This window comes from Ixodes scapularis, unplaced genomic scaffold, assembly GCF_016920785.2.
Source record: "Ixodes scapularis isolate PalLabHiFi unplaced genomic scaffold, ASM1692078v2 PGA_scaffold0__279_contigs__length_252992795, whole genome shotgun sequence".
Lineage (NCBI taxonomy): Eukaryota > Metazoa > Arthropoda > Arachnida > Ixodida > Ixodidae > Ixodes > Ixodes scapularis.
This window is the reverse complement of record NW_024609835.1, coordinates 87,770,483-87,798,415: the sequence shown is the minus strand read 5'-3', so window position 1 is coordinate 87,798,415 and position 27,933 is coordinate 87,770,483. Positions and strand designations below refer to the sequence as shown.

Here is a 27,933-nt window from a genome sequence, read left to right as displayed (position 1 = left end):
TTTAGTGGGCTAAAAGAAATCAAGCACACTACGGTAGAGAGCAACACATGATGTTCACTGAAGTGTTAGAAATAAGGGCAGTCTGTTTCTTCTCTTTTCGTTTGCAAAGCTCTCTGCCCTTTCATCGGGATTCATCCGCAATGTCCAAGCACATCAGCCAAATCCATCTGCATCACTCGGGACTGCACTCTGTAGCAATCAATTTGTTCCGTTCATATTCATTGACGATAAAAGCCGTGACAAAAATTGAATAACTAACAATGTCGATGCACAGCACATGCCATAAGCATTGCCAACGCAGGCGTGTAACACCGATGAACATTGTAACCTCAAGCCGGTGAGAGAACGCCAAGCCTGAAGAATGGCTGCCAAAGCACTTCTGGGGCCCTTACTGTCTCAATACGCGTGACCACACATCTTGCTGGCGAGATAAAGAAGAAAACCAACTTGTGTCTTAATTGTTTTCTTCCTGTAGAAACTAACACACTGAAATGGAAACAGATTCCTGCTTTGGGTCCTGTGAACATTGAGGATTTATTGGCGTTACTATTTAGTAAATGCCACAAAATCATTTTATAGTTTTCTTAAAGGAGCAAGGAAGTCATTTTCTTTAAGCTACTTGTCTTTGTAGGAAATTGCAGTTTAGCTTGATTCTGGTGCATTGCTTTGGTTTAGTTTCAGAAGAATCATTGTTTAGCTACACTTACCCTGGCCTGTTGAAGTGGTAAAAAAAAAAAAAAAAATTAAGTGGGATCATCCGATGGTAGTGCAGATCTCGCTAAAGTGCTTCTGTTTCCCGGTGGTTTGCCATGTTCAGAGTTTACCATATGCATCCGTAACAGTTGCAACACTTCCGAGCTTGTTTCTGCGCGTGTTTGAGGAAAGGTCGCATCAAAGAGGAGCCGGGGAATTGCCACAATGTGAAGTTTCTGCACCGACAGCACGAAGAAGTTATACATGATGATTGAAAACCTGAGACTGTGGTTTGAAAAACGGAAAATCGTGAAGTAAAAAGAAAAAGGCACAGACAGCGTCTCAAATTGAGACGTTGTCTGTCCTTTTTTCTTTTTACTTCGCGATTTTCTGCTTTTCAAACCACAGTCTCAGGTTTTAATCATCATGTATAACTCACACCAGCTCGCCTGTACTTTAACCGGCAGCTCTTAGGGGCCCGTTTTCAGCCTGAGCGGCGTCAGCGTAACCGGGGGGGGGGGGGGGGGGGGGGGGGCGTCACGTGACCCCCCCCCCCCCCGAGGTCACGTGACTACCCACAGGTGACGTGACCCCCCTCAGTACCCTTCCCTACTCCTCCTCAAGAGCTGCGCTCCAATTCGGCATTACAGGGATTTGTAAACGGCTTTCATTTTTTTTACGCAGAAGTTGGTGGAGAAAAGCTTTAGTAGGTGCTAGTTGATTTAACTCTGTTTTGAATGGGCATGTGCACTGCTAGAAGTAGAAATATGCAAGACGCGGGAGAGAAGAAATGACACAACGAATGGACAAGTGTAAGTGGGGCCAGTGAACAAGACGGTAGTAGAGGAAATGTGAATAACGAGGAATTTACCGGCAGGAGACGGGGATAGGACTTGAAATTGTTGTATTATTCCTACGCAATTAGAAAAGTGTTAGGATCAGTGACCGCATTCTTCAGACAGCTATAGTATTCAACAACAGGACAAGTGCAGGGTGTGTCTTCAGGCCGCCCAGCCTTCATAACGCTCCGACTGCATGGGACGCTAAAAAATTGTGAGGCGCCGAAGCGTCCTTAAAGGAAGGAAGCCCTCTCTGGAGGCGGGATGACTCGAAGACCTCTTCGCCGTTCTTAAACTGTCAGTTACTATAAAAACACCCTTGCTTTGTCTTAAAAAGAAAAATAAAAAGCTAGAGAAGTTTCTTACCCTCTTTTTTTGTGGGGCGCCGCAGTGCCGGAAATCCCGATCGAGTGTGGGTCCCCGCTGTTTGCCTCTGCGGAAGAGGAGAGCGAGGCCGCGGACAGCCGCCGCCGGCACCCCCACGAGTACCAGCGGCGGGCCACGGCGGCCACGGCACCCCTGAGCCCCTACCACCCGTACGGGCCCGGGCCGCCCCACTCGCTGCTCTCCCTGGCAGACCTCCGCATGGACGTGCGTCTCTCGGCCGCCCACCACCCGGAGGCCTCCGTCTACCTGTCAGGTGGGGCCTTGCCTCGGGAGTCGCGGCTTCGGCAGCCCCATGTTCCTAAAGGCAGAGCTGGAAAGCAGTGGCATAGCCTGAAGGGGGAGGGGGCTTGTGGGGATGAAATCCAACCCTCTTCCCCGCACAAAAAAAAGTTCTCTTTAGCTGCAGCTCTGTTTTAAAGTATCAAAATTAATTGGGGGGGCTAGCTGTTTTAAAGTGACTAATAAGCATTTAGGCTGCTTTAATTATCGTAACATCCGAGGGACGCCCAGCCCTACCTTGAAAGATTACCCGCCCACTCTTTTTGGCAGTATTCATTATTTTTTAGACACCTAAAGATGGCCAACTTCTAGTAATTGCAGGACGCTGGCCAGTGGTGACCTCGGCAGAAACAGTGTTACTTAGCCTCGACGGGAGATGAGGGAAGGACTGTCGTCTTTGGTTCATCCCTGCAATCGCAAGTTTCGCAAACCGCAACATCTAAAACTAGATTTTTTTTTTATCATTTTTTTATCACACATTGTAAGTTAGCTTACTCCATATACTCACCCGATCTGCTTTCGCTTTTAGGTCGGCTCTTTGTCGTGATATTACGGTAGTTACAATTTTGTTAACTAACACACGTTTTGTAAGTTTCAATGAAAGTTAAGTGTCACTTGGTTATAGTTTGGGGCAACTTGGAAATTAGTTTGGTTAATAACTTATCATGATGATTCTGAAAACTACACAAAATCACATTGATCTAGTATTATCGATGCTGTATACAGTCACTACCCCAAACACTGCCGTGAGCAGAGTGCTGAACGAAAAGGGAACTATGCAGGTATCTCTTGCATATAAAAATGAGTCGTTGGTGGCCATTCGCAGCACCTGTTGATCCCTCGAGTTATTATAAAAGTAATCGGAACATTAATTTTCTGCAAATAACTGACGGGAAAGAGTTGTAAGAATGAGATTGTATTTCTAACTAAAGTTCTTCTTAAAGGTTGATAGCCCTGCCTATAAGAGAATATTTTTCTTTTGGTCAAATCATGGGCCCAAAGACAGTTAGTTGACTCATTTAAACCAGCTGCCAGATCAAATTGGAGGACCCAACATACAGTCACTAGGGATACTGCAGACAGTTCCAGAGACCTCATGAACCAAGAAGCACACTAAACTGCACTTCATAATGCAGCCATTATGTTGCAAAATGTCACTGAGCTACCTGCAGTTGCACTAAAGCCCCTCAATGTTTTTGTGTTTTTCTTACAAGTACAGTCAAACCTCGATGTAACGAAGTTGGTAAAATTAGGAATTTACTTCATTACATTGAAATTCTGCTACATAGAAGTTCGAGGCTATCATTAAAGAAAGTTTCCCCAAATGTTTCTCCGGTGCACAAAAGTCACCAAGGACGCCTCTATTTCGGTTGAAAGTAATCCGTCACCTTTTTCTGGGCCACTCTTGGCATTATTATTGGCATCACACGACGTTCGCATAGCCAGACGGCATGCATCGCGTCTTCGTCTTGCAGTGTGATCGCGAACCGCCACAAGACATCAATCGCGTCCACCACCTCGCGGTTACTGGGCACATAGCAGGTGTCTTGCTCATCAGGCTCGATGTCCGTCCCCGTTTTGCGAGTTCCCACAAACATCGCTAGCTATCGCCTCGTCGGTCACCTCCTCCATCGCAATGACAGCAGAGTCGGCATATTCGCGACTCCAGCGACCTATAGGGGGCGCCACCACCGAACAAACATGGCGGCTGAGTCCAGGTCGCGTCGGCTCGGCCGGGCCGCCTGAACAGGTGGCGCGTTCAATTTAACAGATTTTATTTTGTTTAATGCCCAATTTTATAGCTATTTGAACTCAGACGGTTAAGTGTAGCCGGTGCACATAAACTCGCAAAGCATAGTTTTGTTTTCCCGGTGTTTTTTGTTCTTTTCATGTCAAACTGTCGTTTCGGAGACTTCGTTCAAAACCGAAACTATATGGGCTCTGGAGAGTCGGTAATATACTAATCACTTTTGATCATCTCAGAAAAGCGGCAATGACCGCAGAATTCTTCCGCCGACAATAATTTTCAGCCAACTCGCATGCCTCGACCATCCGGCTAATCTGTCGGCGAAATCGAGCTTTTGTGCGTATCCGCGAGTCGTCTGCCCTGTCAACAACTCAGGCTGCACGAAAATTACGAAAATTAAGCAAGCGCTTCTTGAGCCAAGGATCATGTTAACCCGCCGGCACCCCACTAAGCCCCTGATACTCGTATTTCAATTCAGGTTTTGTAGCAATCGAGAAGTCATTTTGACGAGCGGGTATGTATTATATCACGTACTATGGGGGTACCACTGAAGCGGTATTAGTATATTCTTCAGGTTGAATTATGAGCTTAGTTGACTAGCTATTAGGTGAACTGCTGAATAAAAGTATATTTGACAGACAGAGAGATACTACCTAAACTTAGCCAAATAGTTCTAACCGGCAGCACGGAGACAAAATGAAGAGTCTTCACTGGAGTTCACGCAGAACCTCTCCGCATTGAACTTTGCTTTGGATCCTGAACGGAGAAAATAAGTATTTTTTGTGGCCGGTCAACCTGAGCAATGTAGACATATATTGCTGCTGGCTTCGACGGGGGTATAATATTTATATTGGAGGCTTGATAGATCAAAATGCCGTAACAGCTTCTAATGTTGCGAGACGCGTCCCCCACCTTTTGAAAACAGAAAATTTCCGTCATTCATCATTTGCAGCGAGCAGGTTTTCCTGAATCAAGTAATGACGAAATAAGCCCAACTCCTTCAGAGTGGCCCAGAGGCTTTTTCGACGAAAAGCAGCCAAGATGAATAGCCAACCCACCGACCGGCGTGGGTGGCACAAACTTGAAGCTAATCAAACACAACCAAACTCAAAAAAAGTGGCTATCGAACCTTCCCATTCACTTCACTGCAACATTGGTGTTCCCTCCAGTGAAAGGCCTCGTTTGTCATCCTCCCACTGTTCTACATCCTTACAAAGAAGCCCCTTATCAGTTACCAAGCAGTCGTCACTTCGAATGTGATTCGAGACAGACAAGAAATCAAAACGTTTTTCCGCGATTCCTCCCTATTCAAGAAATGGAAAGCACGCGACCGTGTGTTGCGGAGTGAATGGGCTTTCAAACACGTGATGGAAGAAAACAATGTACTGAGGCTTCACCACACTAATGAACACTTAGGCAAACTTGAGAAATTTTCGGACCTTCGTCAAATTACGTTGTTCGCCACCGCGCTGACAACACGTGTCCGCGAAAGCCACAAGAGACGCGGAGGGGCGCGGAGCGACCTGGACCGGCTGGTTCCCGGTTTTCCCGCTTGGTGGTGTCCGTTTTGCTGGAGTCGCGAATAGAAAGTCGTCGAGGTGGACATTGTCAGAGGCGGCTCCATCACCTTCAAGGCTCCATCACCCAGGACAGTGAGAAACGCATGTGTTTAATTAGGCCTCGAAACAAACTATGCAGCGCGAACGAAGCCGACGGATGAAGCGGCGGTGGCTCTAGTGTCCTCTAGTAGCCGTTCTGTACACCACACTCGCCAGATTCGGCCCGTTTCACCCTTTCCGCTTTATGGGAAGCCCATTTCAGCGCATGTGCTTCCCAAAATTTTCTTTGGGACCCAGAAGTTTGTAACAAATTGCCAATGAAATTTCGTTACATTGAAACTTCGGCAAACGGGACTTCGTTACTTGGAAGTCAAAAATACATGGCGTGCATACACTTGCGGTTAGAAAAAATTTATGTACTTCGTTACATCGGGGGTTTCGTTACATGGAAGTTTGTTACAACGAGGTTTCACTGTATCATCAAATGCACAAGGCCCTTGCCTCGTGCGGCCCTTGGAAGCAAACGACGGCAAAGCACTCCCCCGTCTCGCACGTTCACGCAGCGGTGATTGTCGGTATTTATAAGAATGCAAAGTGTGGATTTTATTAAGGGGCTTTAGGTTTAATGCTAACTAAAGCCTCTCAAAAAAAACACTAAACCTAGAAAAAAAATTTTTTTTTTCTGCCTATTATTAGGACAGGCAGAATACAAAATGAATGTTTGCCAAGTAGAGTCCACGCTTCGCATTCTTATAAGTACTGACAATCCCCGCCGTGCGAATGTATGAGACTCGTGGTTCATTATTGCACCCGCCTCCTCGGGAACAAAGGACACCAGAGTCACGTATGCGACTCGCCTGCACATTTTGACCCGCATTTTTCCCGTTGCCGTCCCCGCAGATGGGGGTGCCCTCCTGGCCAGTGCGGAGGCCCCTTCGGTGAACCACGACTGGTGCAGGGCGGAGAGCTTCGAGGCACGCCACCGCAAGCGCCTGCTAAGCGAGAGCGAGACGGAGCACCGCAAGAAGGAGAAGCCGCGCAAGATGTACCCACCCACGGCCGAGTCCTCGTCCGTGCTCTGGAGGCAGCAGCATGCGGCCGAAGACAACGTTATGGCAGAGGACGCCGCTTCCCGGGACAGAACGTCCGGCAGAAGGAGGGGCTGCGGCACGCCTGGTGAGCGCTCTCGGTACCTTCTTGCCCTTTATCTACAATGCCCGGAACGCATCTTCGGCCAGCACGTTTGGTGTCCTAGCTGTCCCGCCCATACATGGAGGCGGGAAACTTTTGGAGGCGAAACAAGGCCACCAGAGGTGAAGCTGGTGGCCTCGTGTCGCCTCCAGAAGCTTCCTACCTCCATGCGCCTGTACGTAGAAAACGGTCGCGAAGTGGCAACAAACGGCGTCGCAAAAGGGAGCGTTTCGTCGTCGGACGTCGCAATCCCAGCGGTCAGGCGTAGTAGCTGGGCAGAAAGCACGTGCCAATGCGAGCATTGCCGTCGTTGCATGGTCCTGACTCTTGGCTGCCAACCCTTCCGCGGCTCTAGAACCGATGAGCGATTTGCAGCGAGACGGGGATCTTGCACGTCCACCGCTGCCGTCGTGACGGCACGGGGATCGCGGCGAGCAACAGCGTGATGCTTTTACGACATTGGCGGCAGTTGTGCGTTGGTCGGAGACGCGTTCCGGGCACCATACTTTTACCGTTGGAAGCCAACCGAGTCGAAGAAGGCCGTAGCATCGTAAAGGAAAAGTAAAGGTCTGTTCGTGCGTTTCCGTTTGACCGTGTCGGAGCACGCTTCGCAATCTCTCGGAGGGGGGCTTACGACGAAAGTGCACACCAAAGATCAGTGGGACTCACTGGTGTCATCCTTCGAAGAAGACCTGGAACTATGTATGTGACTAGACCGAGGGTTTTGTAGTATTTGCGAGATAAAATCTATGCACCATTTACTATCGATTGTCGCTTACGGTGTTGTCAGAAGTATTCCGAGCCCTCGGTAAAAGAATGACGGGCACAGAAATAAGAAATTGCTCATGGAAAGTGTTCCAGGGTGACCTGATAGATGGCACCAGCATGATCTCTCGTTGTAAATGGTTACAAGCGAGCGCACACTGTGATTTTGTGACGTGATGGTGCTCATGGCTGCTGTTGGTCTGACTCAGCCAATATGCGATATATCTCTCTGTGCAGAAGGCAGTATCTTGTGGAAGCGTTCTCTATCTATCCTGGATTTCTCTTCTCAATGCAAATGTGTGAACTAGCCTTAATCAGAAGCTGAAGAGGTTCTTGAAAAAACTGAAGTTGTGGTAAATTCTACAGTATTTTTATCCCCTGAATCTGAATACCACGTTCGTTTTCCCCAAAGATGTAACTAAACGTGAGAACACGCTAAACACCTCCGATTTGTTACTTCATCAAAGGATCTTTCAACCGCCAAGTGCGCTTCGCTCGTGTGGGCAGCGCAGGGCAATTGCAAGCTTATAGGTATATTCCCCTGCACTGACACCAGTCGTGAAGTCTTTTTCTGTTGATTTAAAAGTAGCAAGAGTGCACTTGCGTTGCTTTGATAGGCGCTGAAGATGCGTGAGAGCGGAAATTCCGAAAATTCTGGAAATGATGTCACATTCCGGGAAGGAGGGGCTTCGGTGGTACTTCCAAAAAGATTATCTGCACCCTCCGTGCTCCGAATTGAAAAATAATCTCGATATTTGTGATCCTGGAGGCCAAATAAAGACGATTTAAGTGTCTTTCCTCAAATACAGAAATGCTTCAGTTTCCCATTAAAGGGAAGCTACGGAGCTTCTTGAAAAAAAATGAGTTAGAAGTGAATTCTAGTGTATTTTTACCTCGTGAACCCGAATACCAAAACCATTTGCCGCACAAGTATTTTTAAACGCGAGAAAAACGCGAAAGACAGGTCGCTGTCCGTGACGTCATCGACGGCTCGTTTGGCTGCCCAAGGCTAGGGAGGCGGGGCTTCAGCCCTATTTTCAAATTGCTCTTATGGCTCTCCGGCGCGTCGCATTGAAATATAATTGTGATATCCGTTATTCTAAAGGCCAAATGAATGCAATTCAAGCGTTTTTTCTCAAATGTAGAAGTGCCCCATCTTCCCTTTAAGGATTGGCTGTTGGCTGTAGCTTCATAGAGAAAAAGTAAGCAGGCCAATGTTTTACGTCGGAAAGCACGAGGTGGGAGAAACTAAGAACGAGGCAGCAGCATGCACAACGCCCACTAACACTTTATCGCACCTGTCGCGTGGGAAGATTAATGTCATTTCCGGCAAATGCAGTTGGCCCCGAATGTCGTCTGTGCGCTGCCACGAGAGAACATTTAACGACATTCGCAGAACTCGTTCGCGATGGCTTTCGGAGCGACTGAGTAACCTCGACGGCAGAGACACAATGATGAGCGATGAGATGAAATTGTATTACTCAAGAAGTGGAAACATTATGTAGGTGTCACCAGATACTTGTTTTTTTGCTGGTGTTCAGAGGTGTTGGAGCCAGAGTGCCAGGTTCGGGTTCACTGATTTCGGTTCAGTTCCTGTTTAGTTCCAGGGAGCAAAAATAACAGCTCAAACCAGTTTGAACTTCAAAATTGAGAATATATTTTTGCAATGCGCACTATTTCTGTCATAAAACAAGTAACTGTATTGTTTTTTGTTTTTTTTAACATTTATCCTTTTATATTTTTAGGTACCAAAAAAAGAAATTTCGGTATTTAATTTCGTCGAAACAGTAAAAGACAATCTAGGTTAAAATACAAAACATAGTATTTATACGACTCAACATTCATTTGTTTACCTCACTCCCATACATTTTACTTAACAAAGTGTCGTAGGTCAGCTAAAATACCCGTGATTGGTACAACTTTTCGTCGCAGTATTAAAATTGAAATCATAGTTGTGCCCTTGAACTGAGGAATTGATTGCAGTGCATTAAATCATGAAACGGGCACCCCATTGCCATATACATTGTGAAATATAGTTCACGAAATACATTTCACAATATGTGTAACGACGACGCCACAGCTAAAAGCAATAATATTTTCAAAATGTCACAGAAGTTTTAAGACAACCTCTTTCATTCTACCTTTTATAGAAACACAGGGCAGCAAGCACAGCACTTGTTCGCCTAATTGACATTGTTTACACTCAGCACCGTGATGCGGGAAAAGAATCATGTAAAAAGGAGTGATCAAAATTGTTCACTCTAATACGCACCTTTGTACTAGAATCTGACCTAAACTAGCGTGTACCCAAGTGAACATTTTCTTATACGGAATAAACTGACCTGACCAGGCTGTTGAGGTTTGCTCTTAATAAGATGCCGGCTAACTCAGTTTGCAAACAAGCATTACTCTTGCTAATTGATGATTTTTTTGCTAAACAGAACAAAGTGTATTCGACATGGCAGTTACGGTCACTTCCTGACGGTCTGCGTACGTAATCATACTTCCACCACGCACCCCTGTGTACTAAGTTTCTGTCCAGCCCACAGATACATAAAATTGCTATTCATAACATAAAAGGCAATAATAGACTTCTCTATGTTTGAGAAGCTATATATACGTCAGGAACACAGTTATTTAAATGGGCTTCAAAATCAGAAGTTTGTTTATGTCTCTCCGAAATCGCTTATGCATCGCTATTGAGGATAAAAAGGCCAGAAAAGAGAAGGGCTCTTTATGTTGTGAAATCGTCAGTCTGTAATTAAATGATTAATTATCATCAATAAATTTGACTATATGAAGTTCATGTGATCGCTTGATACTGACACGGGAGGACGATGCTCAAAAATACGCCACTTGTTGAGCCAATCTGCGGAAACATTCTTCTTATTCGCTGCTTGGCAGTTTGAAACACCAGGTCGCGGGGTGTGGCAGAAATGATTTTGTGCTCACATGATGGATCTGAAGGTGTCTCTCCTTTTCTGCCTTATCTCTCTCTTTCTGCACAAATGTGCGGAAAGGGAGAGATAATAAATGGTATTCTTCAAAAGAATCGGATACACGATGCCTTACGGCAACAAAATAAATGAATATGTAGAAGTGTGATGATATTTCTAATTAAACATAAATAATGTGAAGAAGAGAGGAACGCTCTTATAATCCTAGCATCAATCACATGTGGGCATCAGCTTGCACGAACTCGAAACTTCAGAAATACTGCCTCGGGAGGCTTATGTTTTTTTCGGTTTTAAGTCTGTTCGGGGCCCTCACTTTACAACTCTGCTTTATAAATTATAAGTCACGCTCTCCAACATTTTATTAGGCTGCCGTATATCATCGCGAGACTGCTATATATACTGCACAACTTTACAATTGGGACATCTACTTTTGCTCGCGTTACGAACATCACATTTCACAAGAAAACTGAACTGTTTAACATGGTTTGCACGTGACGTCATTGAACTATGTACTGCTGAGAAAATCCAGACCGGTGGTGTAAAATGCACGCTGTAGAAGGTTTGTGTTCAGTGCAAGACATGTATTTTGGTGGCGCAAATTATTCTTGCTTGGTGCAGCATCGTGAAGATAGGTGCAAGCATCAGTCTTTAGGAAAATGCGCTTTCTGGCAAAATTGTTGTTGCAGACATAGTAGTTTCCGGGGCCATGCTTTTTTGTCTGTGCCGACGATACGGGGTGGAGGAAACTTCAACACAATATGTTAACCCCCCCCCCTCCCCCCCCTTTTTTTTTTCGCTGCTTTTTCAGAGAATGTTTTATTCCTTAGGGACTCCCTCCTCGTTTGAGAATATTAATTCGACAGTCACGTTTGTGTCGCTCATTATAAGTAATCCTCCATTGCTTTTATTTTGCACCCAAAGACTGAAGTTTAAACAAAATACAGAGGTGGATGAATCATGGGGAAGAACTTGAGAACGACATTCCTGTGAGATTTAGAGTGGTTGACAACGTTTGGCTTTCCACTATAGATCTCTCTTTTCAGGTATCCCTCCCGTGCACACTTTTAGTTCTATGTAACGTTGAATTAATATGTATGCTTCTATTCTCGGGGACAACTTTCTGAGGCAGTACAGCACCAAGTTCCTACAACGAAAAAATGTTTGGGTGCCTCACTGATATGTACATGTAAAATGGGTCATGCAACAATTTTCGCATTTTCAGTAAATACCTTTAAGAACCAATTCCTGACCGTCCGTAGCTTGCAAAAATATTCATTAGTTTTCCTCCTCGCGCAATGACAGACGCAGAAAGAACAGAGGAAGTATACAGTACAAAATGTAAGGGCGCAAACGAGCTGGTGTACATTGCACATGGTTGAAAAAAACCCCGAGACTTTTTATTGTTGTCGTTACAGAGACTTTTTTTGTTATAGAGACTTTTTAGTGTTGTGTCGTTTACCCGCAGTCTCGGGTTTTTTTTCAACCATGTGCAAGTATACAGCTTTCTCCTTCTCAGCTCGCAATTAGAAAAAGCGGCCACATGATCTAGCGCTAATTATATACTGCCATAGTTAGTCATAGTTGTGCACTGGGAATTGGCAGAGCATGGGCTGAGCTCCAGACATTGTTAGAGTTAGGCTACTGTCATCTTCAATTGAACATGAGCCATTAGCCAAACGTTTGGCAATGCTAATCGTCATGGACCCGAGCATTCGTCTCGGGCTCATGACAATCGAGTGTGTCACGTGACTCGCAATGCGAAGTTATGATGTCGTACGACATCACGGTGTCAGCAACGCTAATGAATCGAGTGACGTTATAAATTTAAATCAACATTAACAAAGTAAGTCACGTGACGTCACGAGGCCACGTGACATTACTTGACAGCATGTTTTGACACGATGACATCACATCACCACGTTGCACATGAATAATCATAGTGCCAATGCAAAACCGCCACAAGAGCCTACACTTTCTCGTACATTGCAGTTCTGTATATGACGATATGATCAGTACATAGAAATACAAAGTTCTGCCAATTTTTACAGCGGAGCTGTTAAAGGCTAGTTTCGTTAGGATCGTGTGCGATACCAAACAAATACCAACACAACACTCTGGTTGCCGCCATCGCTCATAGATGACTGTAGCTGTTCAGAGTGTTGTGTTTGCCGGAGGAGGAAGAACGGGAATGGAACAAGCGACGATGTGCGCAGCAGCGCGAATGGTTCCGCAACCACCACGAGGCCACTATTGCCTAAAGTTTCACTGTGTCGAGCGCTTCAGGTACCCTTGCAAAATAAGAGCAGGGGGCTCGCCTGGAAAACCACCGCCGAGAACAGAAGCTACAGCTCCGCTGCTCTTCCTTCTTCACTAGAGTGGAAAGGCTGAAAGCTTTTTTTGCTTTGGGACATTAACAAACAAAAAATGACTGTGAGCAATTATGAGCCGGTTAGTGTTTAATTTTTCTGGTTCAGTTGCAAAGTGGCAGCTGAGATTTCGGTTCAGTTCTGGATCGGTCAAAAATAACTGTCCATTTCCAGTTTTTGCTTTGGTTTGGTTCCGGTTCAACACTGGTTGAAGCACAGAATCTAAAATCGCCACTTTTGCCATTTTTAAAACGATAAAAAGAAAGAGCCATTTTGGTTCTTTTCAAATTCCCATTCAAATTCGTTAATCAGTTTTCGACATTGGGACGAAAATTTTGATGCCAGAAAATGCCGTTTGGGTTTGATGTTACTGGTCATCAAGTCAGTGTTGGGAAGTACCTTAAGTACATTGTACTTAAAGTACCACTTCAACTAGGTTTCGAAGTACACTCTCTGGGTATGTACTTGGATTTTTCTTTAAGTATTTTTTCTGGTACTTTCTGAGGAAAGTACAAATCTGGTTCAAAGTGTGCATTCCCCGAATTTGATTTTGTTAAATTTATATCGCAAAATGATGCTTTGCCAACTTTGAAGCAATTCGCAACTCCAACGCCCTATAGGTGGCGGGACGGTAGTTCCAAGATGGTGGAAGAGACGGGGATTGATTCTCCAGGATATCCCGTGCGCCTGCTCGCTGACGCTGTTCAGCGCGCTAAAAAGGATTTATTTCTCTACAAATGCGAAGCGGTTTGGGAGGGATCATATTACAGGTGACGGAGATGCTAATGCATGTTAAGAAAACGAGCATGTTATTATTTAAAAGTCGCAGAAACCTCAAATTGCGAAGCTTTGTGGTGAGCGAGCGCGTTTTAGGCACCGGCCACGTTGCTGTTTGTGGCAGAATATGTTTTGAGGGTGATGAAGGTATCATGTTTGCGCTTTGCCTGGCCATTAGTTCTTTAAAAAGTGAGCCGCGAACGGTGACCGTCAAGCTTCGGAAGAGCAGCGTTCACAGTATTGGTGTCTTCGCGTCCCAGCCTCACAACTCGCTGCTCACCGTCTCGGTTTTAGTGTATTGCAACACGTAATCAAACTGCTCTATGGTTATTGATAGGAAGTTTGTAATCGCAGGCTATTGTGCGGTGTAGCCTTACAACCACAAGCTCGCGCTGCGCCTTTGAAGCACTATTTTCAGTGCGCTCCAGGAGCGTTGCCGTGCTCATCACTCTAAAAGAAAGAAAAAAAGATGTTGTAGTCCTTACACCCCTCGTCACATATACGACACTCCAAAACTTCAGTTCGCCGTGCAGCCCACTGACGTCAAACTGACGGCCCCAACTTTTACGAGAGGCTTGATGACGGTTCAATATAAGATATGAAACAGCTAAAGTATGCATTAAGGAGTACCGAAAAAAAAAAAAAAGAGGTTCTGCAGTAGGGCCAAAAAAACACAGATTACTTTTTTTGTGGTCATTTATACTTAAGCTATTTTAATAAGTTGCACAACTCGGCTATTAAGCCGCTCGTGAAAGTTGGTAGCGCCGGTTTAACGTCAGTGCGCTGTACGTCCAACTGAAGTTTAGGGGTGTTGTGCGCTATGCAAAGACTGTCTATTTACATAATCGGAGTGTTTAGGGGTTTTATTTATTGCTCTATCAAGAAGAAATAATGTAGTACACCGTACATTTTTTGTACCGTGTTATTTGCAACATTGCGGTGCCTCTGGCCAAAACTGCGCGTTCTAAGCTCTCGTAACAAACGGCTGGCTCACACAGACCCGCTTAAGATGCTTCGAGCATTTCTTTATTTGCTTTGTAATGACCTGAAAGCAAGTGCGGGTATTCTGTCTTTTTAAAGTGCTAGGAATAAATGGTCATGTTCCTTGTAAAGGCCTTAAAACGCGAACCCATTAACGATTTGTATTGCTTGACATACCCCTTGCGCGACGAGCTTTTCTCCTACTTATGGCAAAGAATAGACTTTCCGTAGACCGTGCTATAGAGTTCTTCATTAGCGGGAGCGTTTTCCGTCACGTTGAGCACAGATTGAGCTGGCGGTCATGCACAAGACCAGAAATCCGCAGCGTATGCTGCGGATTTCTGGTCTTGATTCCCTAATGAAATTAGACATCCCGGTCCTTTGTGCAACGCTGTTGCAAGGCGGAGCACAGGAATTCCTTTTTTAACGCGCTCACTTTTTTTCGTTAAAACGGCTTCACGCATCAAGGCCGACAGTCCCTGCCACCATTTCCGCGCCGCCGTCGCCGCTGCCGTCCCCGCTCCTCTGGTTCTCCGTTCGTCTGCATGAGGGCGAGTGGCGCGCTGGAGTTGCGAATACTGTGCGCGATATTCTGCCATCACCAGAAGTGCGGACAGACAACAGATTGCTCATCTGTTCATTTCTTTGAGTGAGGTAATTGTGACTATAGGACGGATACAAATAAGTGCCTTATATGTTTATTGTGTTAAGTAGTTTGTCAGCGAGAGTAAAACAATTACTATGCACCCACCTGACTTTATCCAATATTAGCCGCCATTTCTGAAAACATTTTTTCCGAAAATAACCTGCAGAGTGTGCATCCAGACAGGCAGTCGAAGATGAAACTCATCTCCCACTATACTCGTTTTCACCTCAAGAAAAAAGGAAGTTGTGCACATTATTTATACACAGCCCGAAGTGCTTCTTTCAAGATGTGGTTCTTGACGTAAGAAGTGGTACTTTTAGCGTTTGGAATGTCTTGATAAAATAACGTAAAGCTAATCTAAGATGCAGCTGCATATATCTTAATTTATCACATGAAGGGTCAAATTAATAACGTTCCACAAGGAGTCACTCTTTTTACTATGCTTTTGCGGTGAAAACTATAGAATGCTCAATATTCAAAAATTGTCTAAAAGAGCTGAATTTATGACTCATGGCACTTGACGACCGCCACTTGACACTTGAGAAGGTGCTAGGACCTTGGCCTACCCCAGTTCTAGGAAAGAGGGCTCCGTTTGCCTTACGTGATACAGACCTGGCACACTAGTAGAAACATTCTTCTATGATAATCAGTATAGAGCACTTCACGGGCCGGGATTTCCAGGCCCGGCCCGAGCCTGACAGAATTATGCCCTTTCCAGGCCCGACTCGGCCCTGCCCGGCCCGGTAGAGGCACGACCCGAGCCCGATAAAATTTGAATATATGAGCCTGAGCCCGGCCCCGACTGGAAAACTGCGACCGAGATTTTTTTTACACCATAAATATGCCGACTTAGAAGATGTATTTTCTAGAATATGAGCGAAATATGCGCATCATTTGCGACAGTCTTTGAACTCGTGTCATACCGAGATTTCTTGAGACAAAAGAAGGAAAATTTTTATTTATGACTTTCTTGAACAGATATTGCACTTTTCATTGTTCCATTCAATTTGTTTCACAGAGAACTTTCCTTCCTACATGGTTTTGTGGAGAAACAATAAATTATCCATTCACTCTTCAGGCAGGTCCGCCTAGCTTGCATGACGTAGCCCGCCGCACTAAGGTTCCTCTCGCTGCTAGCATTCAGGGATGCATGCATTTGGATAGGAGGTACAGTTTCGGGAATTCCTTCTCATGCGCTCTCCAGGAGTCGGAAAGCTCAAACACTCGTGAGCACGAGTAGTCCTCCTTGCCGTGCAGATACTCCTCCAATTCGTTGGTGGCTACGTTGTCGTCCTCCGTGTCACAACAGTCTTGAAACAAACCCAGGCGCCTTTTTTTCGAGGCGGTATCTCGAACCTCATCGTCAGTCTCATCTTCATCTTGGGTCATTGCTTCAGTGACACGGGCAAGTAGCTTTCTGACGTGTGCGTAGACTACAAGGCGCTGGTCCTCCGGCAACATGTGGAGCTGGCGGAACTGAGGCCAAAGAAATATGGCGGTCTTGTGGAGGAGAGAAATATTCAACTTCATATCCAGGAAATGACGAGCACGGGCCTTGATTTTTTCGATTTCCACTGCCTCTACTGCAGGCACCGGAGCATGTTCAATATGGTTCCTCTACAGGGAAGCGTAAAGTACAACCAGAGGAAGTGTGTGACGTTTTTCTTCCTCGAGCGCGTCGCTAGCATCTTTAAAGAGTTGCAGGAACTTGATTAACTTGTTGAGTGTTGTCTTGTTCACGCTCTCCATCACTGGATTGTTCCTTGACTCCAGTAGAGCTTCTATCTCCTCCAACTGAGAACAGACAGACTTTAGCATGGATACCTTTTGCGCACGCAGTTGTCACTTTCTCCTTTACGTCCACGGGCACGGGAGGTATAGGGCATTGAGGTAATAGAAAAGAAGAAATACTTAGGCTATTCAATAAAACCTTGCACTTGTGACGAGTAAGATGAGACATCCCGGTCCTTGAACAAACGACACTGAACATGTCCTTTGGGCACGGACGTTCTGGAGTCCATGGCTGTGGGAACTTTTTTCCACACAGAGCTCTTAAAGTTTGTCTTCTCAGCAAGTTTGCAGAGCGCAGGTGATGCCAAGCTTGCCGATTGTCGATATTGGTGCACCATCCATCTTCCATTGCTGCCACCGAGATAGAAAGTTGCAGTATAAAAAATAAATGATGATAAAAGAAAAGTTTCTTTGGAAAGATGGACTCGTCAAGCGTCTATTTCTTATTAGACGGTTGGTAACATGGGCAGGACAACAGTCGATTCTTTTGGTAATTTCGATCCCGGAAAGATTTTAGAAGTAAAGAAGAGACAATCAAAACCTCGCTAGTGCATCTTCAAAAGACTACGGAAAAAAAATAAATATATATATATATATAGGGTATGTTAGCTAGTCTTTGGTCGCATAGTAAGGCCCCCACAGAAAACACTAAGTCAAAATAATGTGTTCTTTTGTATTTTCTGTTTTAATTTGAAAAGCAGAGGAAAAATACAATCATGTTGTACCCTGCGACCGGAGTGCCCTTGTTTTCTAGCCCACACTCTCCCACTATGCTGGTGGAGTCCATACGTTGTCTCTTATCCGCTTGAAAGCTTTCTAACTACAAGGCGCCTTTTTGTTGTTGTGAACGGCGCGTAGTGACTTTGCACTTTGCCTTTTTTGTTTTCAATTAACCTCAAAGATGAATAAGCAAACCTTTTGTTCTCAACAATTTAGAATTTACGGCACACGTCTGCCCAGGCACGGCCCGGGCCGTCTTGGGCCAGCTCGGCCTGAAAACGTTTTTTGTTTAAAGGGGAACTGCACTTCTTAATATGCATTTTTTGGGGAAAAAAGGTGCAATCCAAGGTAGTGCCCTCCTTAAAGTATTTCTTCTGGTACTTTTTGAGTAAAGTACAATTCTCAACTTCAAAGTATATTCATGAAATTTGGTCCTGTTAAATTTGTATGAGAAAATGATGCTTCATCAACAAGTAATTGTGCATTACAAGTTGATTGTGTTAAATAGTCTGTCAATGAGAGCAAAACAACTACCCTGTGGCCGCTTGACTTCATCCAATATTCAATGCCATTTCCGAAAATAGCTAACTGATGCACCCCCATTACCCCTAAGACAATGCATGCCATTTTAAAAAAAACTTCTGCGTATGGAAATGAAAAAAGGGCATTTTTGCTTGGTACTTTGTAGTACTAGTTGCTTGTTAGTCTTTCCCAGTCAATAAATGTTTGACACACATGCAGACACCCATAGAAGTAGTGATGAGTACCTGATAATACCGCTTAAGCGGTTGCCACGGGTAACCACGTTCCACTACACTCTTAGTTTTAATGGAGACCCTCAGGGCTTCTGGTTTTTCATTTGAGAAAAACCAGAAGAGAATGATGATCAATTTCTTGGGTTAACTGTGTCATTCTCCAGACGTTGGTTTGCATGGCCACTTCAGAGCTGTAAAAGTAGCTTGACTCCATCCCACCACCCTGCTACTATTCCCAAATATTTTATTTTCTCGTTTGATTAGTTAGCTGAAGAAAACCAGTAACCTCTAGAACCTGCATTTTATAACACTAGATAGTGAACAATTTTAGTCATGCACCCCTTATTGTCAGCGTAACGCCTAGGTACGAGCACTCGCTGCATATCAGGAGCTACATACTCCCGTGTACTTGCTACAAACCTAGGTCATCATAGTTGTGTTAACAGTAACTCTATTAGGTAGGTTCAATTTCGAGTAACATTTAATTTGGACATGAATTTTTCATGTGGGTACTTTTCTGGTATCCGGCAAGATCAGGATGGGCTTGTATCTGCACAGGGGGGCCTACAATGCAAGAATTCCAGACATTTCCGAACATGAGCATTTTGTCCCAAGCAAAGTGAATACATAGTGAATCGAATTACCTTTGGTGTGAAATGTTTCATTAAATGTCCTCGTATAAACCCCTTTAGACCTCTGGTGAATGAGCTATAGGAGAGGCTGGGCTGATGGGATTTCATGGCTGCCAACCAAGAAGACAAGCTAGGAGGAATGTTTTTAAGTTGTATCCTGTACAGCAGGGCCGTACCCAGAAAAAAATTTCGGGGGGGGGGGGGGGGGGGGGGGTTTTCGGGGACAACGGCGGCCATTTTGTCTTAATTTCGCCTATGAATCATGTGCATCGGTGGCATATAATGGAGAGTTATAGCAAACCGAAGAACCGGTCCCGGTTTGGTACCCGGTAGCCGACCGGTGCCGCTGCGCGTGCGCAGAGGTGGAGATTAAAATCGGCTGGCTGCAAGTGCACCGACCAGGGCCGTACCCAGAAAAAAATTTTGGGGGGGGGGGGTCAGGACCCCCTAACCCCCCCCCTGGTTACGGCCCTGCTGTACAGTGCTGTCTGCCTTTGGGCAGCGTTACCTCTTTCGGTGAAATATTTGCGATTCTTTGTGGTATTTGCACAGCACGAGCAAATATTTTTAATTTAAAAGTCTCAGTTTGAAGAAAAAGAGTTAAAAAAAAAAAAAAAAAAAAAACTCTTGCTGTTTCTTTGTTTTAGATTTCCACTTGCCCTCTTGAAAAAGTTTACCAGTCGGAGGAAACCTGGGGGGAAACCTGTATATATATTTTCTGGGACGCTCTGTAGACCCTTCTGCTGTTTACAAACATGAACCACTGCTTGCCTCCCAAGCGACTTCCGGTCGCTTCGTTTTCCGCTAAATTTAGCGTGAAAATTTCTCCTCTAAATTTGGCGGAAACATTTCCCGGCTGAATTTAGCGGGTTTAGTTTCCTCACCAAATTTAGCGGGAAAATTATAACTTTAGCAGGAAAATTTTTCCGCTAAATTTTGCGGGTTAAGGAGGAGGAAGGGAGGGTACAGAGGGACATACCCTCACCTCCATACCCTCCTCTCCTCCTCCTTAAGAGCTGCGATCTAATTTCGCATTACAGATTTGTAGACGTCTCATTTCTGTTCTCTCAGAGTCATAATGGCCGACATTAGCCAGTCGGAAAATTCATTTGGTTTGATTCCCCTGTTCCATTGAGTGCTCACTACTCTGCAAACAGTCGGCAGCTATTGCACTGCCCGATTGATCATCCAAAAACCCGCAACCACGCGTGTTGTACAGCGGATGAGGTTGGCTCATACAGACTAGTCATCTGTTGCTTGCTGATCCTGTAAGGTGTACGCCGGGCCATTGCAAAGTTATCGCTCTCCTGTTGTATTTCTGATTACGGGTGGAAGCACATGTCATGAGCCACCTCCTTGACATAGGGATAAGCAAATCAAACATCGGGAATTCCTCGTGCGGCCGTCCCCGAAGCCTCGTATGTCGCCATGAATCGGCCAGATATCCCCACTATTTGGAGCCACCCCGATGCACCACACTCTGTGGTATCCTGGCCGAGTATCCTTCCCCAGTTTTTTTCTTCCTTTTTCTGTACTCTGTCACCCGAAGCGCATACATTTCGCTCTTTGTTGAGATGGGATGAGCCTGCAGGCAGCCCCTTTGTCTTCTGGTCGTCGTCTCAAACAACTCCGGTTCTGCGCAGATGCCTCGTCGGAAAACCACAGCCACTCGTCGAGGCACAGGGGGCCCAGCGCCAAGGACCAGCACCGGCCGATGGAAGGCACCACGGAGAGCGACAGTGACGTGGACATCGTCGGTGCCCTGCCGCTTCACCAGCGCCAGCAGAAGGGCCACAGGAGCAGCCAGGGGTCCACGGGGGCTCACAGGGGGGACCCCTGCCGCCAGGATCACAGCTACTCGGAGAGCGGGGGCAGCTCGCGCGACAGGGAGCGCCACTGGCCCAGCCACGGCAAGAGGCTGGCCACCAGGAGTCACCAGCAAGGTGGGACTGCTAACGAGACTGCCAGTGGTTCGGGCTGCATTGTCGCCTCTGGTCTCGCTCGAGGTGCACAGTTCAAACTAACAAGGAAATGTTAGCTTTATTTAGCCGAAGGAACCTGATCTTCAATTCTGTTAATTGACATTGGGTCACCTCCCTTTTTTGCTCTTCATTTTAAGTTCAAACGAATAGTAAAAAATCAAATGTTAGCTTTACTTAGCTGAAGGAATCTGATCTTCAGCTATGTCAATCGGCAATTGGGTCGTTCCAGGGACCTCCCGTGCGGCCGATCGTACAAAGACTGAGGAGGGGAGCCCTGAACCAGATTGGCCGGAGGCACCGGACCTCCAGCTGGACTGCCTCATAAGTGACGACGACGACAGCAGCAGCGTTGAGTTGGTCAGCGTTGAACTCCCAAGGTGAGGCGGACCAGCGGCGGTAGGATGCTCAATTCCGCCGTCCCTTTGAGAGAAAAGGGCTGCATGCCGAGAATCAAAGCGGATTGAATTTGAGGGTCTTCTGGCCACTTCACATCTCGATATTCTAACGATATTGAACTGCAAAGTTCAAAATTTGTGTTTGTTTTACGTTGCTTCAAGTTCGTCGGTTATTTTGACGCTTGGCATGAGGCACTAATAACCCTAGTTACACAGACACCCTTGACTGCAGTAAGTGTGACTGAGGTCAGACTCAACGGGAGACATATGGCGTCTTTGGTGCCAAAAAAAGCTTTTAAGAAAAACATATTTTGGGAAGTGGTGATTTTGAAGTCTAAAACTAGTATTTTTATTCTCATCTGTCTAGTTTCTTTTTTTTGTGAATTAGTATTTAAGCCACAATGTCAGTTTATAATACCTATGCAGGCTGCAATAGCACTGAAAGTGGTGCAACATTGGCACATTCTCAGAACGCAAATTTTGTAATCGGCAAATTTGCGCAAAGGGATGTCAGCATCTTGGGTAGATAGAAATATCACTTCTTTTGCAGCATGTAGCTAAATGTGCAAGTCATACAATGTTGAGGGCAGATTTATCAATATATGTCTTGAAACTTTTTCAATTGATCTATATTGTTTTATTACTTAATAGCTACAAATTGCACACTGAACGCCACTGTTTTGTCATATCTTTTTATAATTCTTCAATCTTAAACATACTTCCAACATTCTATTCTTTATTCTTTACAGTATCTACCCATAGGATAAACAGAACTTTTTGTCAAGCAGTTCTTCCCTTTTGTTCTAGCAAACAAAGGTAGACGAGTTTTAATTACCTTGAGTACAAATCTATTAATAGAAAAAATAACCAGTTATTTGAAATCAGCACAAAAACAAAATAAAGAAACAATATCAAGATATAAGGCAAAAAGCTCCAAGACCAGTGTTTCCCCTTAACTGCGGTTAAGGGTGCCCGGTGGCATCCTAAACTGCAGTTATGCTTAAAGCAGCTGTGCAACGATATTCAGTTGGAATGTTTTTCACTTTACACGAGCTTACTAGGACTAGTGGGGTTCAAGGATACTCGCACGCAACTCCGCTGGCCAAGAAACTCCTTTGTTACGGTGTGAATTCAAGGACAAAAGCGATCATTTTCATTCAATCTCTCTTTTGCAAAATTTCATGACGTAACGTGGGGATCACAGAACACCCAAGTGACGATATTTGAATGCTGTTCATAGGTTGGACCCGAGCATTGCGTGGGCACTCGATTTGGGCTCGTGATAATTACTAGCTCGAGAAGCATTCGGGTAGTGGCCCGTGTCCAATCGCTGCAACGACGACAATAGCCGAGCCATAACAATGTCTGGAACTCAGCGCGTGCCCTGTGCTTTGCCAACCCCAGCGCGTGGCTATGATCAACATTGGCGGCATATAGTCGGCTCCAGATCACGTGGCCGCTTGTTCTGGCGGCGAGTTGAGGGGGTGAACGCTGCTCGTTTTTCTTTAATTTTTTTCTGGGACTTCTATTGCGTGGGGTGAGAAACGAACGGGTGTTTCATAGGTCATTAACGTTAGGGATGCGTTTTAAGCGGTATTTGCGCAAAGTACAAAAATTGTTGCATAGCTCCTTTAAGTAAGCTTGGCAGTTACTGCCAACTATACCCTAGCCATCTGTGCCATCTTTGGTGTTAGCTAGCTATGCCATCTTTGATGGCAAAGCAAGGGCTGCCAAGAAAAGTATTTAAGTTTTGCGGGGCGATTTTTATTAATAGTTGATTGCTGTGCAAGGCCTACGAGGAAGGCGAGAGGGGGCAACTTTTAGGTCGTTGCCTTTGAGGTTTTAGGCACACCCACGTGACGGTGAAAGATGTCTGTTGGGCCTTCTCGACCCAGTCAATATACTGATTTTTTGCTCTTTCCTTTTTACAGTGGAGCTGTTAAGGGCTAGGTTCCCCAGGATCGTGTCCATGTATGTCGACACAAACCTACCTGGACAGCTGCCGCCATCTATAAGCGACGGCGGCAAGCACACAACCAGTATGGTTTCTGCCATCGCTCGTAGATGGCGGCAACCTTTCCAGATATCATAGAAGAATGGATAGTTGGGCGCGTTTGTGGGAATTCATTGTAGGAAACAGTGCAAAATACAGATGACGACGAAGAAGCAGCACACAGTGTACCGAGTACAGCTCCGCTGGTCTTCCTTCTTCACGAGAGTGGAAAAGCTGAACATTTTTTCTTTGTTTGGGCGCCGTTCTCACAGATATAGTAAATGTTGACTTGGTTACCAGTCTTGTCAATTGCTAACCTGCCCAGCTCTATATTTTTAGCCCTTCAAGTGATTTTAGGGGCAAAGCTCCTTAGGGTCTAGCCTTGTCCGGCGTCCGTGCTCACATCGATTTCCATCCCATCTGTCAAAAAAGAAAAAATGTTTGCGCAGTCAACAGGATTCGAACCTGTGCGGGGAGACCCCAATGGATTTCTAGTCCATCGCTTTAACCACTCGGCCATGACTGCGGGACGAGTAGGGGGCTCTGAGATGTGGTAGTAACTCAAGAGCTGGGGATGTCATGGATGAAACATTTCATGTAGCCGCTCAACGTCTATACAGGAGAGGGCGCTACGGTCAAATGCGTATATAATCGCGTTAAACTTTGCATGCATTGGCTCAACGTGTATAGACGAGAGGGCGCTGCGGTCAAATGCTCATATGCATATATAACCACGTTCCATACCACACATTCTCTTTCTTACATGAATGAAAACTAAGAAAAAGCTCGGCATGCTACGACTTAGCGTCTACACAGACAGCAAGCTGCTTTGGAGAGGATAAACAAAAATCGGCATCATCAGCACTATCTATGAACAAAATCAGTATCATCAGCACCCCCAGAGCTTTGCCCCAATCAACATCATTCACCACGTGGAGATGCGGTCATTTTTTGGTTGTCTTGTTTCCAAGGTATAGTGACCAACCTCCAAAAGTCCTGTTGCTGCAAACAAAGCACATTAAACTGTTCAAAGAAGACTCTTCTTTGAACAGTTTAATTTTTGTGAAATATGAAACCTGCTCTTCAAAAGCAGTTACAGTATAGACCACTTACAACGTAACTGCTTATAGTGCAGGACCGGGTATAACGCGTTTTTTTTAAACCACCGGTTCGCCTCCCATAGAACTCCATGTAATTACATACCGCTTAAAATGCAGGCGCGCGAAGGGAAATACCGGTTATAGTGCGGTTTCTGGAACAGCCCGCCGACTGACCAACGCAGCGAGCACACTTCACTGTGTGACACTAGATAACGGCGCTAGCCGCAAGTGGCACTCGCAAGGGGAAAGGATGGCAAGGAAGTTGCTCGAAGAAACGGGGAGAAGCGAAGAGAAAGGCTTCAGTTGCCATAGCGACGGAGGGACGCGCGCACGTGTTGTTCACGTGCGTGCGTCCCTCTGCTGCGTTGGAAAGCAACCGCAACGACAGACCAATCGCAGGTCGAGGAGAAGTGTTCGCGCGCGTTGCATGCCGGTCGCGGGCCGGCTGCTTCTATCCGCAAACATGGCGTCGGTAGTAATCGTCGACGTAGACCTCCGCGTAAAAGCACTATCCGTGACTGTGAATTTGTGTTGTGTGGGCGAATAACCGAGCACGTACTAGAAGGGAAGATCCACCTACTCGTGCGGTGATGTCGTGGCGGCACTCTCAAGACGGCAGAAACGCCCGTGTCGTCGTGTTTGTTTACTTCGACTACACTAAGCATTTGTGTTTTCGAACATCGCCCGGATTTCTTATTTGGAGCATTTCATGCCTGTGCTCAAGTTGAAGGTATTACTGGTGCGTACTGTATAAAGGATGCGAATTTTCACGCGTTTATATCACCGGAGAAAAGTGATTAGGGTTAGCAATCCTGAACGCTCGCAACGTCCGTCCGCAACCCGCAACGCCGTTAAAAGGCTGCGCCAGGCGAAAGTCGCTCATTTCTTTCAAAATGTGAGACACACATGAGAGAAGTGTACTAGTCTCGTGAAATAAAGACTTTCCTCAAACTAAGCTTTATTTTTAATCTAGCATAAAATAAATTCTTTTACAAACGTAAGTTGTCTCATGGCATGTGTTTTGGCCTGAAAAATTGATGTTTTGGTTATAGCGCGGTACCGCTTATAGTGCGGATTTTCGCGACATATGTTATATGTGGTCTACACTGTATCATACTTTTATTTTATGCTTTGGTCTGTGTCATAACAGGCATTTCAAGTTGATGATATGCACCAAGCTACAAGCCAGCTGCCTTGTTGACTGATATTCACTGTTCTAGCTACTGTACTCATTTCTAGTAGTGAACAAGTAAATTAATGCACACGGTCCCTTCTGAAAATCCACAAAGACAAACATGGATGACGTATGTCGTGTTGCTTATTGTGCGGTGCAAGAAAAACTTCAATAGACTTGATTTCAAGTTGACGAGGAATCACTGTACATAGGCAAACAGACATTGAAACTTGTTTCAGCAAACTTGTTTTCATTTTGCTATTAGGGCTGCCGGCAATTGCATACAAAATAAGAAAACACTTTGTTAGGTTTTTTACGGTGGTATGTGGCTAAATATTACTTTCTTAATCTATAACTAAAGAGAGAGAACAAAAACATTCACATGATCTTGTGTAGAAGTGGTATATGAAAATCATGGCATTGCACACCTTAATAAATCTAGCATCAATAAGTTAATGTTACTGAGTTACTGTCTCTATCCTGTACAGTTTAACTGTAGCAGATAACTTAATTACATTACTTTGCTCCATTGACGCTAGAGTCGAAACACTATAGCCTAGAACTCATTTGCCGTTAAACCAGTGTCCTCGCAAAAATGACGTCGTTCGGGCGCTTACTCGTTCCTCGCAGGTCCCCCCGTCGCCAAGCTCAGGGAGCCACCGGCAGTGGCAATAGTGGCGAGGGGAGTCGGGTGCCCCCCGTGGGAAACCCGCCGGGCTCGGAGAGATTGGCGGCCGCTTCGCCCCGGGCGGGCGCGGCGGCTCCCGGTCGGGGCCAGCTCCCCTCCTGCGCCCACCACCGGCCCTCGAGGGAGAGCCCGCCCCGGCCCCAGTCCGACGCCTGTGCGCGGCACCTGCCCTGCGTCTACGGTGGGGCCACCCGGGGCAGCGTCGTGACCGCCTTCGTGGACCTGACGCAGTCCGACGAGGAGTCCTCCGGGGGTGCGGCCCACCCCGCCAGCCACTGCGTGCAACCTCCCCCGCCTTCCATCGTGCCGCCGGTGTCCTTGGCTTCCCACCTCGGGGTTGCGGCTGCCGTCCCACCCCCTCCGCTGCCCCCGCCTTTCCTCAACGGGTGAGCGTGCCGGACTAGCCGAGTTGCAGTCCCTTTTGCGCTTGCGACGCATTTGGTCGTTTGGGGTGCGGGGAGAGTCGATGACCGGCTTTTGTGAGTGATGGGTTAAAAACATAGGAGTAGTAGCTCGGGCCCTGTCCAGTGCTCGTTGGCCTCCGCCATACTTTGGCTGTGCATGCGACGAAAGCGGAAAGCTCGTGCTGGAGGCGGACAATCTACCAAACTCTTCACCCGTCGCCGACTAGATCAGTATCGCCGCGAAGTTCTAAAGGCTACATAGCCGGCGTTGGTGTCGATGTGATCTGCCAAGTGACCGGTAGAAGGCAGCACTGACACTGCTAGTGGTGCCACATGTGGGAACTGCGCCCCACTGTGCAATGAGAAGCTACATAATTGGAAGCATTTCAGAAATAAAAGACGCTAGAGAAATAGAAAAAGAAAATCGCTGGTAATGCTAAGCATTCATTATAGTATTAATGTGTAACTAGGTTTGTTTCTTTTTTCTTTTTTTTCTTGAATATATAGGTTTAAAAAGCTCCTGAAAAGAAAAGTTTTTTTTAACAATCTGGGTCGGACACGCGTGTCAAAAAATTAATTTGACTGGAAAAAAAAAATTTTTTTTAGAGTAATATTCTTGTCGCGAGACGTGATTTAGTTGGCGGTCACCTCCTTTCCACTTGCTTTCTGTCTCGGCATTTCGGGTGCCTGGGGCAGAGGTGGATCGGCTTCGCCTTTACGACCAAGATGGTCATTCCGCAATGACCCATGACGTCATAGACTTCGCGCACAGAATTTCAAATAAATCTCTCACCGTCAATATTGCTCTAAGAAATTTTTTTTTTTTTTTTCGTAAAACGTATTTTTTGTCATGCGTGTCCCAAGCAGACTGTTTAAAAAAAAAATTTTTTTAGGGGCTTTTTAACATGAATTTACGTGGGATTGCTTGCCATATGTGCTTGCTGAAAACCTTATTGCATGATCAACTTTGTTCTGGACTATTTTTTTAAAGACGAGGAGTGAAGTTTAGGCACTGCAAAAACACAATTGAGCTTTTGGTGTACAAAATTTAAGAGCAAAGACAACATTTTAGCGAACTGCAATTGATGCAAGGAAGTCCTGGAAGTGTCTTT

At 45.7% G+C, this 27,933-nt stretch overlaps 1 protein-coding gene across 1 annotated transcript in view; it reads left to right on the top strand.

Annotated features, from left to right (window-relative positions):
- Positions 1-27,933, top strand: part of LOC8030668 (E3 ubiquitin-protein ligase arkadia-A) — a 67,588-nt gene that overhangs the window by 6,639 nt on the left and 33,016 nt on the right. Inside the window, exons 4-8 of the mRNA XM_042288966.1 lie at positions 1,924-2,172; positions 6,405-6,680; positions 20,729-21,028; positions 21,297-21,444; positions 26,360-26,803. Coding sequence (XP_042144900.1) covers positions 1,924-2,172; positions 6,405-6,680; positions 20,729-21,028; positions 21,297-21,444; positions 26,360-26,803 — 1,417 coding nt within the window. The remainder of the gene's footprint in view (positions 1-1,923; positions 2,173-6,404; positions 6,681-20,728; positions 21,029-21,296; positions 21,445-26,359; positions 26,804-27,933) is intronic.